At 54.6% G+C, this 15,638-nt stretch overlaps 5 protein-coding genes across 5 annotated transcripts; all 5 read right to left on the reverse strand.

The window, feature by feature from the left end:
- Positions 1–14: 14 nt before the first annotated feature.
- On the reverse strand, positions 15–2,203 carry PTSG_11147 (uncharacterized protein; the record flags this gene model as incomplete). The annotated part of the gene is made up of 6 exons (XM_004987738.1): positions 15–209; positions 414–553; positions 804–831; positions 1,605–1,705; positions 1,825–1,924; positions 2,183–2,203. 6 exons carry the CDS (start codon positions 2,201–2,203, stop codon positions 15–17), a joined length of 585 nt encoding a protein of 194 aa, XP_004987795.1.
- Positions 2,204–2,423: 220 nt separating this feature from the next.
- Positions 2,424–7,556, reverse strand: PTSG_11148 (WD-40 repeat protein). Its single transcript, XM_004987739.1, has one exon. The coding sequence runs from the start codon at positions 7,536–7,538 to the stop codon at positions 2,553–2,555; it is 4,986 nt and encodes a 1,661-aa protein (XP_004987796.1). The 5' UTR covers positions 7,539–7,556; the 3' UTR covers positions 2,424–2,552.
- Positions 7,557–7,993: 437 nt separating this feature from the next.
- Positions 7,994–9,647, reverse strand: PTSG_11149 (uncharacterized protein; the record flags this gene model as incomplete). Its single annotated transcript, XM_004987740.1, has 4 exons — positions 9,507–9,647; positions 9,031–9,459; positions 8,754–8,844; positions 7,994–8,192 (listed from the first exon to the last, which is right to left on the reverse strand). The coding sequence occupies exons 1-4, from the start codon at positions 9,625–9,627 to the stop codon at positions 7,994–7,996; spliced, it is 840 nt and encodes a 279-aa protein (XP_004987797.1). The 5' UTR covers positions 9,628–9,647.
- Positions 9,648–9,760: 113 nt separating this feature from the next.
- On the reverse strand, positions 9,761–11,265 carry PTSG_11150 (uncharacterized protein; the record flags this gene model as incomplete). The annotated part of the gene is made up of 4 exons (XM_004987741.1): positions 11,024–11,265; positions 10,730–10,959; positions 10,452–10,519; positions 9,761–10,209 (listed from the first exon to the last, which is right to left on the reverse strand). Exons 1-4 carry the CDS (start codon positions 11,198–11,200, stop codon positions 9,761–9,763), a joined length of 924 nt encoding a protein of 307 aa, XP_004987798.1. The 5' UTR covers positions 11,201–11,265.
- Positions 11,266–14,127: 2,862 nt separating this feature from the next.
- On the reverse strand, positions 14,128–15,573 carry PTSG_11151 (uncharacterized protein; the record flags this gene model as incomplete). The annotated part of the gene is made up of 2 exons (XM_004987742.1): positions 14,128–14,754; positions 14,950–15,573. The coding sequence occupies 2 exons, from the start codon at positions 15,571–15,573 to the stop codon at positions 14,128–14,130; spliced, it is 1,251 nt and encodes a 416-aa protein (XP_004987799.1).
- Positions 15,574–15,638: the final 65 nt, after the last annotated feature.

Consider the following 15,638-nt stretch of genomic DNA (forward strand, 5'->3'; position numbering starts at 1 on the left):
GGATCGATGGCAGATCAATCATGATGAAAGGAGTGCTTCCGTGGACGCAACTGTCCAGTGGTAAACGGCACGCGATGCTCTTTGAGCGTGGTGTCCAGTTGCTTCAATGTTGTGTCCACGGAGGGGGACAGCGTGCGGTCCTTGGTGTTGTGAAACGGACGTGGAGAGGTGTGGAGATGTGGTGGTGTGGAGGTGTGGGTCAGTGGCAGCTGCAAGTGCAACCATGAACAGAGCAGAAGGCACGTTGTGGCAAAGAAGCAAAACACAAGGACAACAAGAACACCACAACCGGACCCAATCGAGAACATAAAAAGCACACACACACCCACACACCCACACACACACCCACACACACACACACACACACACACACCCACACACACACACACACACACACACACACACTCACTCACAGCATCCTTCAAGCAGCCGCTGCCGTGGACACGAGCCACCGACAAGCCTGCCAAGAACAACAAGAACAACAGTGGCAACTGCAAGCACAGCGCCCAGCGATGATGAGGGCGAACAGCAACAGCAGCAGCAGCAGCAGCAGCTGGGAGAGGAGAAGGAGGAGGTCGCATGTTGACACCAAAGGAAGGACAGGGAATGGAAGCAAGGAAGGTGGAAGAAAGAAAAAGCACAACAACACACAAGAGAAAAACAAAACAATACACCAGGGAAGGAAAGGATTCCCAGTTTGAGCTGGCTGTGTTTCCTTCTGCGCAAACACTCTCCTTCCTCACTTGCAATAATTTAATTGCCCTGCGATGATTTGCTTTGCAAGAGAAGGAAACCCCTGGCACTTTTGGCAACACACGCAAGTTGGCCAGACTGCAGAATAGAAAACATGAAGTGGGGTTTGTTTGGTGTGCTTTGTGCTGTCGCGCACGTTGGCTTGGTTTGGACAGACAGCACTGTCGCTTCCACACTGCACACCGCGTCAGTTCCTGCTACTCCCATCATCATGGCCGCCATCACCCGCACAGACAGCCAACGACGGCGTGCTTCCGAATGTGTGCTGCAGCTGCTACCTTCTTCCACCTCATCGTTTCCTTCCGAACGACGATAACCACTGGCAGTGGTACAAACAAGGACGCATGCTGACAGCAGAATAGCAGCAACAACCGTGAAGGCAACTTGCGCAGTGTCACGACACCTCTTTTCTGCACTCCGTGCACATGGCCACAGCTCACTTCCCTTTCCTTCATCGTCATCATCATGGATGGCAACCTTTCTTCGCGCTGCACTGGCTTGGCAGTGGATGCAACCACCATGTCTTGTGAGATCGACATGCAGCATGTTTGGTTACCCTTTCTCTTGTCGCCATGCTTTCTTTCAGACATGTGTGCACGCAACTGTACTGTGCAGTGCAGCCATCTCACGTTCACTGTGCGTGCACCTTCCTGCGACCATTACTCTCAGTACTCTCTTGCAGCGCGAGTGCTTTTGTAATGACACCACCATCCACAGCCAACTCAACTCAGCAGCTCTCTCGCGCTCATACACATCGTGTTCGATGCGTGCATGCGTGCATGCGTGACGATCTATGCTGCACGCAAACGCTGGAACAGAGCAGCATGTGGTGTCTGTTCGCCAACACGCACCTTGGTGCTGACGCTGCGGGAGGAGAGCAGCAACTGCAACGTGGCCATCCGAAGCTGAAACTGAACGATTGACGCGCTGTCTGTTGCCAGGCAAGAGGAGCCTGCGTTGGTGGCGGCGACAGACGGCAGCACAGTGCACTATCGCTTCCCCCCCCCCTCTTCACCGCGCAGAGGCGATGCGGGCGTTTGCGGACGTTGCATTGCCGGCATCCCCGCATACGTTGCAGCTGCTCCACGAGGACATGCACCTGTTTGTGCGCGGGGGACGGATGGCCACGTATTCTTTGCCGCATGATCTCCAACTGCCGCGACTTTACAATCTTACAATGAAGCACGCGAAAGTCTTCAAATTGTACTCTTCGACTGAGTGCAATGCAACCTCGCTGTTCTTGTTGCGTGGTATCTGCAAGTGCAGCGTGCTTGCCTGGATACTGCATGTGATGATCAAACATTGCGCCCTCGTGAAAGCTCACACTCGTGTCATCTTGGGAGTGAGACAGGGAGGTTTCACTTCATGCGACCAATCGCTTGCACCCAAGGTCCTCGCTTCCTTGTTCGCCTGATCGAACATTCCGCACCATCATGCCGCCAGTGTTCATGACCAAGCTGGACAGCAGGAAAGGCAGTCACTTGAAGAACTTTGTTAGGCGATTGTCACATCACATCACATCGAAACAAGACACACAACAACCACCTGCGCTGCAGTCTGATTGAACTTTCATACTGAAGTTGGCACAATGAGACAGAAGCTTGTAACGAGGGAGGAGGGTGTCACACACAGCATCGTGGATGGTCACATTGTAACCTGAACCCCGCTTCCTCTTCACGCATGCAAAGTCAACAATCTGTGACAATGAAAACACAAACGCGACGGAAGTTCACTCAGCTTCACAAGGAGCACAGAGAACGTCCAGCACATGCATTTTGCAGAAATGACACAACATCACTTCACGGCATTCTCTCAGTGTTCCAGATGCGCACGGTGTTGTCATAACCTCCGGACACGATGAAAGTACCAAGAGTGGAGAACACTGCTGACCTGACCGTGCTTGTATGACCTCTGTACACACACAGATCTTCCCCGGTACTTGAGTCCCAGACTCGCACAGTCTTGTCGTGGCTACCAGACACAATGCGTCGTCCATCAGGACCGAAAGCAACCGAGGTGACAACATCCGTGTGGCCGTCGCACTTGGTGAGCTGCTGCCCCGTAGTCACGTCCCAGATGCACACAGTGTTGTCGCGACTACCGGACACAATGCGTCGTCCATCAGGACCGAAAGCAACCGAGGTGACAACATCCGTGTGGCCGTCGCACTTGGTGAGCTGCTGCCCCGTAGTCACGTCCCAGATGCACACAGTGTTGTCGCGACTACCGGACACAATGTGTTGTCCATCTGGACCGAAAGCAACCGAGGTGACAACATCCGTGTGGCCGTCGCACTTGGTGAGCTGCTGCCCCGTAGTCACGTCCCAGATGCGCACAGAATAGTCTTCACCCCTCGTAAAGAGCGCCGAAGGGGTGCCGCTCCCAGACACGATCAGCTTGCCATCACGACTTAACGCCACCGACCTGACTTTCCCTGTGTGCCCGCTGTACCGAGCCAGCTCCTCGCCCGTGTCCGTGTTCCAGATGCGTACTGTCTTGTCCTTGCTCCCAGACACGATACGCGTGCCAGTGGGGCTGAACGAAACTGAGGTGACGCTGTTAGTGTGTCCATTGCACTGTGCTAGTTCCTGACCTGTTTCAGCATCCCAGACACGCACGGTCTTGTCATGGCTCCCAGACACGATGCGCTTGTCATCGGGGCTAAACGCCACGGAGTAGACATCATTCGTGTGCCCGTGACACTGTGCCAGTGTCTGGCGCACCCCAGCGTCCCAGATGCGCACGGTGCTGTCGATGCTCCCAGACACGATACGCTTGCCATCGGGGCTGAACGTCACTGAGGTGACGTTGTCTGCGTGCCCAATGTACGTTGCCATCTCCTGTCCAGTTTTAGCGTTCCAAATGCGCACTGTCTTGTCGTCACTCCCAGACGCGATCCGCGTCCCATCCGCACTGAAGGTCACGGAGTTGACATCACCCAAGTGACCATCGCATTGAGCTAACAAGTTACCCGTGCCAGCGTCCCAGATCCGAACCGTCATGTCCTGGCTCCCAGACGCGATGAGTTTCCCATCATCACTGAATGCTACTGAGCTAATGCTAGCCGTGTGGCCGTTCCACTGAGCGAGCTTGTGTCCTGTGTGAGCATCCCAGACACGCACCGTGTTGTCAGCGCACCCAGACACGATTCGTTGACCGTCCGGGCTGACTGAAGCTGAGGTGGCACTGGAGTTTGGTGTATTGTGGTTGCCAGCCCGAAATCGCTCCGCCCAAATTCCGGTTCTCACATACTTGCCATTAGCGCTCACCGCTGCTCTTTGGCCCAACTCTTCTGTTTGCATGCGACGCAATATCAACTCATCGGTTGTATCACTGTCCCAAGTGCGCACTGTCTTGTCATCGCTGACAGACATGATGTGTTTGTTATCAGGTGTAAACACCACTGAGGTGACCCAATCTGTGTGCCCGATGCACCGAGCAAGCTCCTGGCCCGTGGAGGCATCCCAAACGCGCACCGTCTTGTCCCAGCTGCCAGACACGAGGCGCTTGCCATCAGCGCTGAACGAAACAGATGTGACATAGCCTGTGTGCCCCTTTAGTTGCATCAGGCACGGGTCTTGCGTCAGTATCGGCGGGATGGTCATCAGTGGTTGTGGTTGTGACGAAACCGTCCACAGCAAGGCTATTGCAGGCGAAGCAGCCAAGCTGCTCCTCAGCGGCAGGTTCGCACATGATTGGGCAATTCCTGTGCGAATGTCTTCCTCCGACGCCCAATGTGTGCCGTACATGCGCCTGACGTCGTCGAGCATTGCGTGGAGGGCCTCTCTGTCTTTGATCTCATCTGTTGCTGCCACCAAAGCCGCAAGTTCAGCCACCAGCGGCTTCGTGCGCCCAAGCGTGTACGTCTGCAGCAGCAGCCACTGTGCAAATGCCTTCGTCGCCTCGTGCTGTGATTGCTGCAGTGCCCCGTCCTTCACCAGCGCCAGCTCCTGCTTTGTCAGCTCTGCTTTACCGCGCGGCTGCAGCCACGCTCCCTGCCATGAACAAAGGGCCGCCTCACAGGCACGCTGCAAACCTTCAATCTCAAATGTCGCCTGCGCCTGCATTGCCTCTGCACACGTCGTAAGATGTTGATGGCCAAATGCAATGGCATACACCACCACCGATTCCTCTGCACCCTTCTCCTCCACCAACTCGGCTGAGGATGCTGCTTTGTCGCCGTGTGACAACAGGCCTCTGTCTTCCAACACGCGCAGGCAAGCGCGAGCAAGGATGGCGTGGCCTTCACGCTCGTCCACAAAGTGAGGGCCAGCGCGCTGCTTGTCAGTGAGGAAGTCGTTGACGGTCTTGTGTAGGGGCTCAACCACGTCATGCTTGCTGCTGCTGGAGAAGAGGAGCGACAGCGCACTCAGCAGCCGCTTCGTCAGCGCCTTGCTCTGCACCCGGCCACCACCGCACAGCTCGTGCAGATCGTCCACGCGTAGTGGCTGCAGCGACGCCACAATTACCGCCAACATGTCATGCAGGGTGCCTTGCAGCGCGGCCAGCACACCGTCGTCATCGCCCGCCGCCTCCTTGATTCGCGCCTGGATGCGGTCGAGCGTCTCCGTGTACGTGCCGTCAATGAAGCTGCCGCCCTTGCCCACCAGTCGTCGTATATCGGCCACAGTGAGCGGATGCCTTGTGTTGCCCTCTGCTTTGTCCACTTCACAAGCAATCAGCCGCACCGCCAGAAACACGCCATCCGCCCGGTCAACGACCATCTGCACCACCTCCTCTTGCTCGTCCTGGTTCAGCTTGCCCAGGCTGCTCTGCTTGATGATGATGTTCCGCACACACAACTGCAGGTCTTCGCGCTGCCGCTCATCCTGCTTGTCGATGGTGAATGGGTTCAAGTTCTTCAGCAAGGCCAGAATGTCTTCCTCCGGGCGGGACGTCACCACAATTCGCACACACGGTGGCAGTGATGGCAGCAGCTTGCCCACCAGACGCAGGAACTGCGCGCGACTGTTGCCGGCACGCAACTCATCCAATGCGTCAATCAGGATGAAGACATCGCTGCCTTTGCCGCCTGAATCTTCGCCGAGCGCGGCCTTGAGTGGCTCAGCGAGTACCACGTTGAAGGCATCTTCCACGGTGCCCTCACTGCCATCCGCGTGTGTCGTAAAGTTGTTGCGTCTCTCCTCGTTTTCACCTTGAAGAATAGCCTTGTACTCTTCCCTGAGCTCGGGCAGCTGCGTCGCAAGCCGAAAGGCGAGGGTGTTGATCGCCTTGCGGGGGTCGTTGCGATTGGTGGCGTCGTGCTTGCAGAAGTAGTGGGCGGCGATGAGTGGCTGCTTGCTGGTGCTTGCCTGGCCGTACCGCTTGATAAGCTGTGCCGCGATGACGGACTTTCCAAGTCCACCTGTCCCCTTCACCCAGAACACGCGCCGCTGCCCTTTATCTTTGTCGCTGTGTGGGCGAGTCTGTTTCGCTTTCTTCGCCACCCTATCGTCCTCGCACATCGCCCACTCCTCAAAGGCGTCAAACACCCACTGCCGCGTGCCCTCCACAAACGCGCGCTGGTGCTTGATGAGGTCACGACCAAAGTCCACGGGCGCCAACACATTGCGCAGGGCTTTGCGGAGTTTAGCATCCTCCATTCGCTCGACGACAGCTGTTGCGGCGTGCGCAATCGATGGCGAATCCTTGACAAACAGAGCAAAACGCTGAATTGTTGTTGTTTCGATTGTGTCCTGACGACTGAAGAAGCTGAACACCGCTTGCTCATCACGTACTGCTTTTGCGGAGTTTGGCCAGCCATCATCATTGCCGTGACTGTCTCCCATGTCAGCGTCATGAACCCAAAGGACAATAGCATCCACTAGCTTCCTGACAGAAACAGATTCCTGGAAGTTGTGCTTGATCCAAAACTGCACGGCATCCTCTGCCTCTACGCTGCTAAGTGTGCTCAGCCATCCGGGTGTCCTTTGCTCTTTCACCATCGTGGAGATCGCACCCATGGCAGTGAAACTGACAGCCTCCAGCAACCGCTGCTTGGCTTCATGAATGGCCTTCTTGAATTGGTGACAGCCCAAAAAGTGGAGGATTGCTTTCGCCTTGCTATCCTTGTTGTAGTCGCCAATGAGCCGAAAGGCACAGAATGAAGCCTCCAGCAGTTCTTCAGCTTCATCGTCGATGAGTCGTTCCCCGTCTTCAATCTTCTCAAAATACACAAGAATTGGGCCACCAAACTTGACCACTTGCTTGATTCGCTTGGCCAAGCCCTCCGCGGCCGCTTTGTTTTTCTTCATAATCTGCACCCGGTCATAGCCGCCTTTACAAAGCCCGAGTGCTGTCAAAGCAAACACGTACGGATTGGGCGTTGTGGTGGCTTTCACAATGTGAACGATGTTCTTCTTCACTGTGTCCTTCAGGGACGTTCGTAGCGTCACTGGTTTGTGTCGTGTTGATGTGCTGAACAGCCAACGGCGCCACCGGGCCGGAAGCTGAACATCAACAATGTCAAACTGTTGCAGGACTTCTTGTTTGAGTTGAAATTCTCGTGTATCTTGGCAATCTCCTTCACTGTAGGCATGACGAGTCGCGTCCTCGCCATGGATGCTATCTCCCAGGTGAAGTGCTTCCAGCAATGACTGAGCGTACACTGCAGAAACTTGAAACGACGATTGCAACGCTGTCTCGCCCCTTCGTGCAACGCTCACGAGCTGCTCTCCAGACACATCAGTCAATTTGCCGGCTTCGGCGGTGTTGAGAGCGTGGTCCTCAAGCCATGACTGAAGTTGCGGTGCACTCATTCGCCCAATCGTGTGTGGTGTGGACATCGTGCCGCTGTGTTCGCCAACTCACAAAATGAGCAGCCAACACCACTCTGCGAATGTGTTTCATTTAATTCACAAACAAGCTTACCGTTCGTGAGCGTCGAGGAGCGGGACAGCGGTTTCCTTCTTGGGGCGTTTCTGTGAGTTTCCCCGGTTCACCTGGTTTTACATCGAGCCATTGCCTTTTGTGTCTGCTTTCCCTTTTGAATGTGAACTTCCTGCCAGTTGGGTTTTAAAAAAAATATTACGGGTGACCATTGCTAAACTACGGTTGCGAAGTGAGCATTGCCGGTTCGTGACCACGCGCAAAAGCTCGAGTTTCGTCAGCTTTATCTTGATTGCATTGAGGTGTCCGGAAGACTGCTTATGATGGTGATGGGTCTTACTATCCTCATATATGCCGTTGTGTTTAGGATCACGGTATGAAAACGCACGCATTCGATAGCCCGTTGAGCGGGCTATCGAATGATGCCAGTTTGACTCATTTTGACTGGGGCAATGCTGTGTGACAGGCTGATCTTTGAAGGTGTGTCTGCCACCCCATATGAAGCGTGGTGCGCAGCGTACACCCCATTCTGGGCTTTCTCCATGGTGTTGGTCATAGCAGCGGTGCTTGTCACGTTCATGAGCACAAAGAAGATGACGTTGTTTGGTGTGCTAGAACCAACAGGAAAGCCCAAAACGTGATTTTGTGTGTTCATGTTCTTGTCATAATGCCTTGTTAAACTCAGTGGAATACACATGGCATTTTTGGTTGAACATTATTACTGTGTATTTTCGCGTTGCACTACAGAGACACCTATTCGCTTGATCAGAGCACCCAAGATTTTGCAGATCGCTCGGACAAGCTTCTGTGCACGATGTCAACACCTTTTCCCTGTTGCCTCTCGCTGTTTACTCGTGCAATGGCGCAAACAAAACACAGAAAAAAAAAAAAAAAGAAGAAAGAAAAGGCATACGCGCACGCGAGCGCACATCGCGCCCTTGTTGGCGTTGTATTTGCAGGGTACACGCAAGCAAAGGTTGCTCGTCAACTTGGCATGCCTTCATCTTCAACGGTACAAGACACAGAACGACAGTCCAGCAGCTGCAGTAGCGGTCGCACATGTGACACGCGCAGACACAGACACACACACGCACACGCACAGACACACAAGCACACAAAAGTAAGAACGATAGGCCCACAGAACTAAAGCTGGTGCAAACACAGAGCAATACTGCAGGAACATGTCAGAGGTTGGGTCCTTGCGATGTGGTGGACGAGAGGGTGGGAGGACAGCTTGTTGTGTCGTCGAGGCAACGGTAATGTCTATGCGCATACGTGTGTGCGTGTGTGCGTGTGTGTATGTGCGTCTGAGTGTGTCTCCATCACGGCGACCGGAGTGGTGGGACCACACTGCTCATTCAAGGGCATGCGGACGACGTTGATGTGCTCTCCGCTGCTGGCGCCTGTGCTGTTGGCGACGTTGTCTCCGACTGCGTCTGTTCTTGGCACCTTGGGCATCGTGCAGTGCAAACTGCCACGATGCCGAGTGCTGCTGTTGCTGGACCTGCTGGTGGTTGTGTTGTTGCTGTATCTGCAGTTGCTTGTGATGATGCAAAAATTGATTGTTCAGCGACACATGCTGAGCGACGGTATGGTGCACTTGTGGCAGCAACTGCAACTGCTGTTGCAAGTGTGGCTGCTGCAGTTGTTGTTGCTGTTGTTGTTGTTGTTGTTGTTGTTGTTGTTGTTGTTGTTGTTGTTGTTGTTGTTGTTGTTGTTGTTGTTGCTGTTGTTGTTGTTGTTGTTGTGTTGTTGTTGTTGTTGTTGTTGTTGTTGTTGTTGTTGTTGTTGTTGTTGTTGTTGTTGTTGTTGTTGTTGTTGTTGTTGTTGTTGTTGTTGTTGTTGTTGTTGTTGTTGTGGCCAGTGTGGCTGCTGCGGCTCGCCCGTATCATCACAATTGTGTCCGTCCACGTCGATCACATCACCGCCATCGAAACCCTCTTCGAACGCAGCACCTCCGATCACCACCACCTCCTCTTCCTCCTCCACACCATCGCTCCTGTCATGCACCACAACCACCTCGCCGCTTGTGGCAGAGAAGGCCATTCGATCCTCTTCTCTTGTCGGCTGCAAGTGGAGGGCCCGCTGCCTCTGCAGAACAGGTAGGCAGCGTCGCTGGTGGAGTGGCGCCTCAGAGTTGTTGTTGTTGTTGTTGTTGTTGTTGTTGTCGTCGTCGTCGTCATTGTTGTTGTTGTTGTTGTTGTTGTTGTTGTTGTTGTTGTTGTTGTTGTTGTTGTTGTTGTTGTTGTTGTTGTTGTTGTTGTTGTTGTTGTGCCTCTTGTAACAACTTCATGAGCAGCAGCTCCGCAACATCGGCCTCCCGATCAGCCACGCACTGCAAGTACCACGTGCGCAGCTGGTGTGCCGTCATGCTGACGCTGTTCAAGTCGAGTGGATGCAGGCCAGCAGCCAGCAGTGTGGCGTAAGCCAGCGCAAACAGGCCACACGACACGCTGTCTTGTCGCTGTGGCACATCCCTGAGGTGCACGGCGTGCTCTGCCTCGACGTTGTACAGCTTGCACAGCTGGTGCCCCAGATACCTCTGTCTGTTCCCCGGTGGAAGACTGCGTTGATGAGTCTGCCACGTACACCGTGCCGTCGTATGGCGCAGGATGGAATGCGCTGTAGCTGTATGCAAGTGCAGGCGCGTGCGTCGCGGGAGAGGACGTGAGGACGTGAGGGAGTGAGGGAGTCACAGAGTAAAGAAGGCGAACTGCATGCGTACACATGCGCGGCGATTCCCACACACATACATACAGACACGCACTCATGTACACAACTACCTACATGCACGCACACCCATGCATACACATACACACGTGCATACACACACCTGGGCAGTGCAAAGCCTTCTGTCTGCTACTTCGAACCGTCAGTGGTTGCGAGCATCGTCGTTGCTGCCCCCGAAGCGCGCTTGGATTCAAAAGCCCGCCCAATCCTCGATGCCACAGTCTAAGGCGTGCACACACACACACACATACACACAAAAGCACGCACACATACACACCCGCACACACACACACACACGCACACACACACACACACGCACACACACACACAAATACAAAGGGGTGAGTGAACACAGGACGCGTGTCATCGAGCATGCGCTGGACTCCACAACCACAACACTGGTACGTGTATTACTTACCGACAGCCGAGCATGTGAATCTTCTCCGCCCCGGACTCTCTGTCTGCAAGCGCTGCATATGCCGAGAGCGATACTGGTGGTGCAACAGTGTTTGTCGCTGGTGACGCCGCTGCTGCTTCAGTCGTTGTTGTTGATGACGGTGGTGAAGAAGACGACGATGAGGACGATGGTGATGCCGTCAAGCGAGTAGGCGACAGAAAGGGTGCCCCTGAACGGCCGTGGCGCTGTCGCTGCAGTCGTCGCAGACATGAGGTAACGGCACCGTGTTCGGAAAGGAGGGTGGACAAGCCCTACTGCTGCCGCTGCTTCTGCTGCCATCGCAGCTGTTGTCGTCGTTGCTGTCGTTGCTGTTGCTGTTGCTGTATCGTTGCTGCAGGCAACCCTGACATTTTGGTGGCTGCTCTGCAATCCCGCTGCAGCGGTGGCAATGTGCTTGTGATGATTGGTGTCGTTGACAAATGTCGGCATCATGGCATGCGTCAGAGACGGTGTCACTGCTGGCCCGTGTACAGACGCAGGCAATGCTGGTGGGAATGGGCCTGATGCCGCTCCCAAATAGTAGTTGCAGGAGTGGTGCCGCGTTCATTATGGTGGCGCTGTCGCGTGTGGTGTGGATGGATGTACCCTCTCTGCCATATCCTCTGCTCCGTACACGAGCTCCTTGTCCTCTTCCTCGCCCACTTCAACCACGCTCATTCCCAGTCTGCTCTCCTGCGGTCGCCCACGCTGTATGACTGCAGGTGGTGGTGGCATTGTCACATGTGTGCGGTTGTGTTCGTGTGCATGAGTGTTGCATGCGTGTGATTTAGGAGGAAAAAAGTGACGAACAGGGAGGTGACTGCAGCCGGCTTACATTGCGTGCGCATGGAGGTCGAGCGTTGAGCAGGCGCTTGCATGGGAGTCGGGAGGGGGTCGGTTCTTGTGGCAGACGCTTCCTGATATGGTAGCAGCAGGGGGGTGGGGAAAGGTGGTGAGATCGGATTCGAAGGCAGTGGTTGGTGGGAGCAGTCAGTGGAGTGAGTAGAGTGTTTTGCAACACACAGTCTTTCTACGCACACATTGCTGTTACCTTGCGCTGCCTGCTCCTTCTTCATGTGCCAACTCTCAAAGCAACAGCACGCTGAACACGTCCAGCACGTGCGTCGTTTTCTTGAACCGCCATGTGTGCGACACCAAGAGCACGGTTCCATTGCCCACTGCATCGTGGAGTGGCTGCCACTGCTTGTGCAACAAATCAATAATACACGCGCAGCAGGTGTCCCTCTTGTATTGTTGCACCACAACGACGAGGTGCTTGCTTGCTTGCTGGCTTGCGTGAACGCGAGGAAGGCCTGCTTTGTGATCGCATCCACAAACCATCCAAGTGTGTTTGCTTGCTTGTTTGTTGTCTGTCCTTTTTTCTGTCCTTTGCTTCTTGTTGGCGAAAAGTGGCGCTCACATCAACAGAACGCACTACGCTGTTTGCTTCCTTCTTTGCTTGCCGTGTTGACAGAGAAGGAAAATCCTTGCGTTTCTGGCAAGCACTTTCCCGCCCTGCAGCACAAAGCAAAAAGACAAAACAATACAACACAGTACACAGCAGTTCTTGTGTTGTCGCACACACTCCACACTGCCGCAACAAGCCAGCCAGTGCTTGCTCGCTCTGTTGCCTGCTCGCTCTGTTGCCCGCTTGCTTGGATGAATGTGGACGCCATCTGTGCTCTTCTTCGCCTTCTTCCTCGTTTGCTGCACTGATGGCTCTTGCCACAGATACAAACAGGTGCACCATGGTGGTGGCAGGATCATGTGTTGTGCAAGAGAAAGCGTGGCGGTTGTTGGGGAGGATCAAAGTTGTGATTGACACAAGAAGGTCGGCACCTTCCCTTCCACATCAACACATCAACACCATCCATCCCTCTGATGGGCTCAAGTCAGTCAACGGGCATGATGGACGTGAACGGTATGCTTGCATCAGTGCCAGTGCAGCACATATGCTGCAGGAGCGCCCATCAACCAGTGGCGAGGACGCCTCATAGACACAGCGCACCATCATGTGACACGCTGAAGCAGCAAGCTACGTGCCCAAACCACAGGGATTGGCAACGTGGCATGGGTGGTGTTGCAATGCCCTACAACAACACCAACAACAGCAATCACTTGATCTGTGCGCAGAGACGTGCATCTGTGCCCATCATCGATCCCTTCCACCCACTCCCTGTTCGGCGCAACGACCACAGTTCCAGCGAGAAACGGCCTCATCTAGACGCTGACTATCATCCCTTGTTGCAAGCAAGGACAATGCCCTTATCGGCGACTGCAACACTCTATCCACTATCCTCGATTCATCCAAGGACCACCAACACAGCTGCCTGATGAAGCATGCCAGCTGGAAATGGCCTCATCCACTCCTGCATCCCACGAAGCACATTCATTCGCTGGCACTCGTGGTGCGGGAGGCGACCTCACAGGCAGGCAACGACCTCATCTACAATGTCCCAGCCAGCAGATCACTCGACGACGACGGCGCTTGTCATCCACCCAGCTCCACACGCAGCGATTGCAGTGCAGTGGGCTGGCGGCTTGCTTGCGTCAAACGGCAACATCAACGACCAGCATCAGGAGGCGTGCTTGCTTGCTGTGGATGGCCTTGTCCACTGCATTCCTCCCGCCAACGCCGTGTCTGTGCTCGTCATCGACCAGTGTATCGATGTTGTTTGCCGTATCGCAACTACATTTCAACGCTTGTTGACGGCACCTCACTCCTGCCCACGGATCATTCGATTACCCTGCTGTGCCTTTCCCCTTCTTCTGCTGTACATGACTGTTGGCACAACACGTCCTGCACCCTTTCAGTTGCATCTGCATCTGCATCTGTGCGTGTATGCGTGTGTGCGCGCTCATGTCTTGTGCTCTGCCCTCCGTTTTGTTGTTGCGTCACCCAGCATCATCATTCCAGCCCCCTTTTTTGTGTTGTTTGCTTTGCCCGTGTTCATCTCCAACGTGTATGTACAACCAACTGCATCACCTTTCGCCAGTCACGCCACCTCCATCACAACAACCACTCATGGATGCACGGCTTCTATCAAAGGGAAAGCCATTGCACACCCACACCCACACCCACACACACCCACACCCACACCCACACACACCCACACACACCCACACACAAATGGAGGGAACCAACGCCATATTCTAGTGTTCTCAGTTCTCAACAGACCAACCAGTCGAAGTGGAGAGAGTAACAATTTGAAACAATTTGACAAGGGCACCAGGCACCCCAGCTCTCCCCACTCCACCCCCCCCCCTCCACACACACACACACACACACACACACACACACACACACACACACACACACACACACACACACACACACACACACACACACACGCACGCACGCACGCACGCACATAACTCTCTCACAACGTCAGATGCGAGAAGTCATGCACGAGGATGGCATCGTCCATGGCCCAAGAAACAAAGAAGCGCCCGTCGGGCGTCATTCGCACACGTTTGTTCCGCGTATTGATTTCCAGACCAAAGTCATGCCCGTATGCGCGAAACACAGGTGCAAGCGTGCCTGCGTGGAGAAACTGCAAGCCACCATAAGCTTCAGCGACAACATACTTCAAGCTCGGATGCAGAAATGCCCACGCAGGCTTGAGGTTGGTTGCTCGCACAAGCTCACCGGCCAGGTTCCACAACAGGAGATGCTGTTCTTGCGCACAAGACGCCAGCAACTGCTGCTTTGGCAACCACACAAGCGACACAGAAGATGCATATCCGCTGTGCACCTTGATACTCGCGTAAGGGTGCTCTTCTTGCTGCAATCTCCACAACTTGACAATTGTGTTGCCGTCACAAGTGGCAAGAACAACGGCATCATCGCCACCATTATCGCTGGTCGTTGTGCACAGCTGCACGGCCGTCACGGCCTCCTTGTGCCCGCCAAACGCTCTCAGCATCTCGCACGCTGTGAGGACACCTTCAGAGTCGACCTTCAGCTCCCACAGGCATGCAGTCTTGTCATCAGACCCCGTGGCAAACTGGCGAACCTCAGGGTAGTGTGGGTGCCACGTCACACAGGAGCTCTTTGCGCTGGGGTGTGCCGTCGCCTTCTCGTTGGGGCAGTGGCTACACACCAACTTGCATGTGGGCAGGGCCACAACATGCATGGAGCTCATGCAGTCCACCACAACAAATGCGTCGTTTGTTGGAGAGAACAACATCCTCGGGGGTACCACAGTATTCTTAATCTCGCGGAATGTGATGACGTCCTTGTACATCTTGCGTTGCACAGCGTCGAGAACGATAAATGGCTGCGCCATGGACCAAACAATGATGAACCGCCCGTCGGAACTGACGGCTTTGACGTTCAGGGCACTCGCCCGGTGCTCCTTGAGCGCAACAGTGTGTACAAGCGCCATCGTCGCTGCGTCGTAAAAGCCAAGGTCGTCGCGTCCAACAGCAAATGCAGGTAAAGTCTCACCCGCCCCGCTTGCGCCATCTGCAGCCAGCATTGCCACATGTGGCTCGGAAATCAGTGACTGTTGTTGATACTCTCGATCAGTCAAGGCCTTGGCATGCACATCGACCTGCTCCAAGCTGTAAACGGCCACAAACGGCTGCTGCAAGTCGGAGCAAGCGAGGAGGTGGCCAGAAGGTGTCGCTGCCATGATTCGGTTAGCAGGCGCTTGAATTCGATGCACAGCCTCCAGCGTGTCAGCCCTGACAACGGTGATGCCGAACATGCCGCGAGCGAGGGCCAGCAGCGCGCCGCCTGCCACAACACGAATAGCCGAGATTTCATGCTCGAATTGTCGCTCCACTGAAAGTGAGCCATCTGCCTTGATGTATGACAGCATTCGGAATCGTCCAGCAGCAACAACATCAAGTCCGCCAGAGACCAGACTCATGGGCAAATGGCGCA

Source organism: Salpingoeca rosetta, assembly GCF_000188695.1.
Source record: "Salpingoeca rosetta unplaced genomic scaffold supercont1.41, whole genome shotgun sequence".
Taxonomy (NCBI): Eukaryota; class Choanoflagellata; order Craspedida; family Salpingoecidae; genus Salpingoeca; species Salpingoeca rosetta.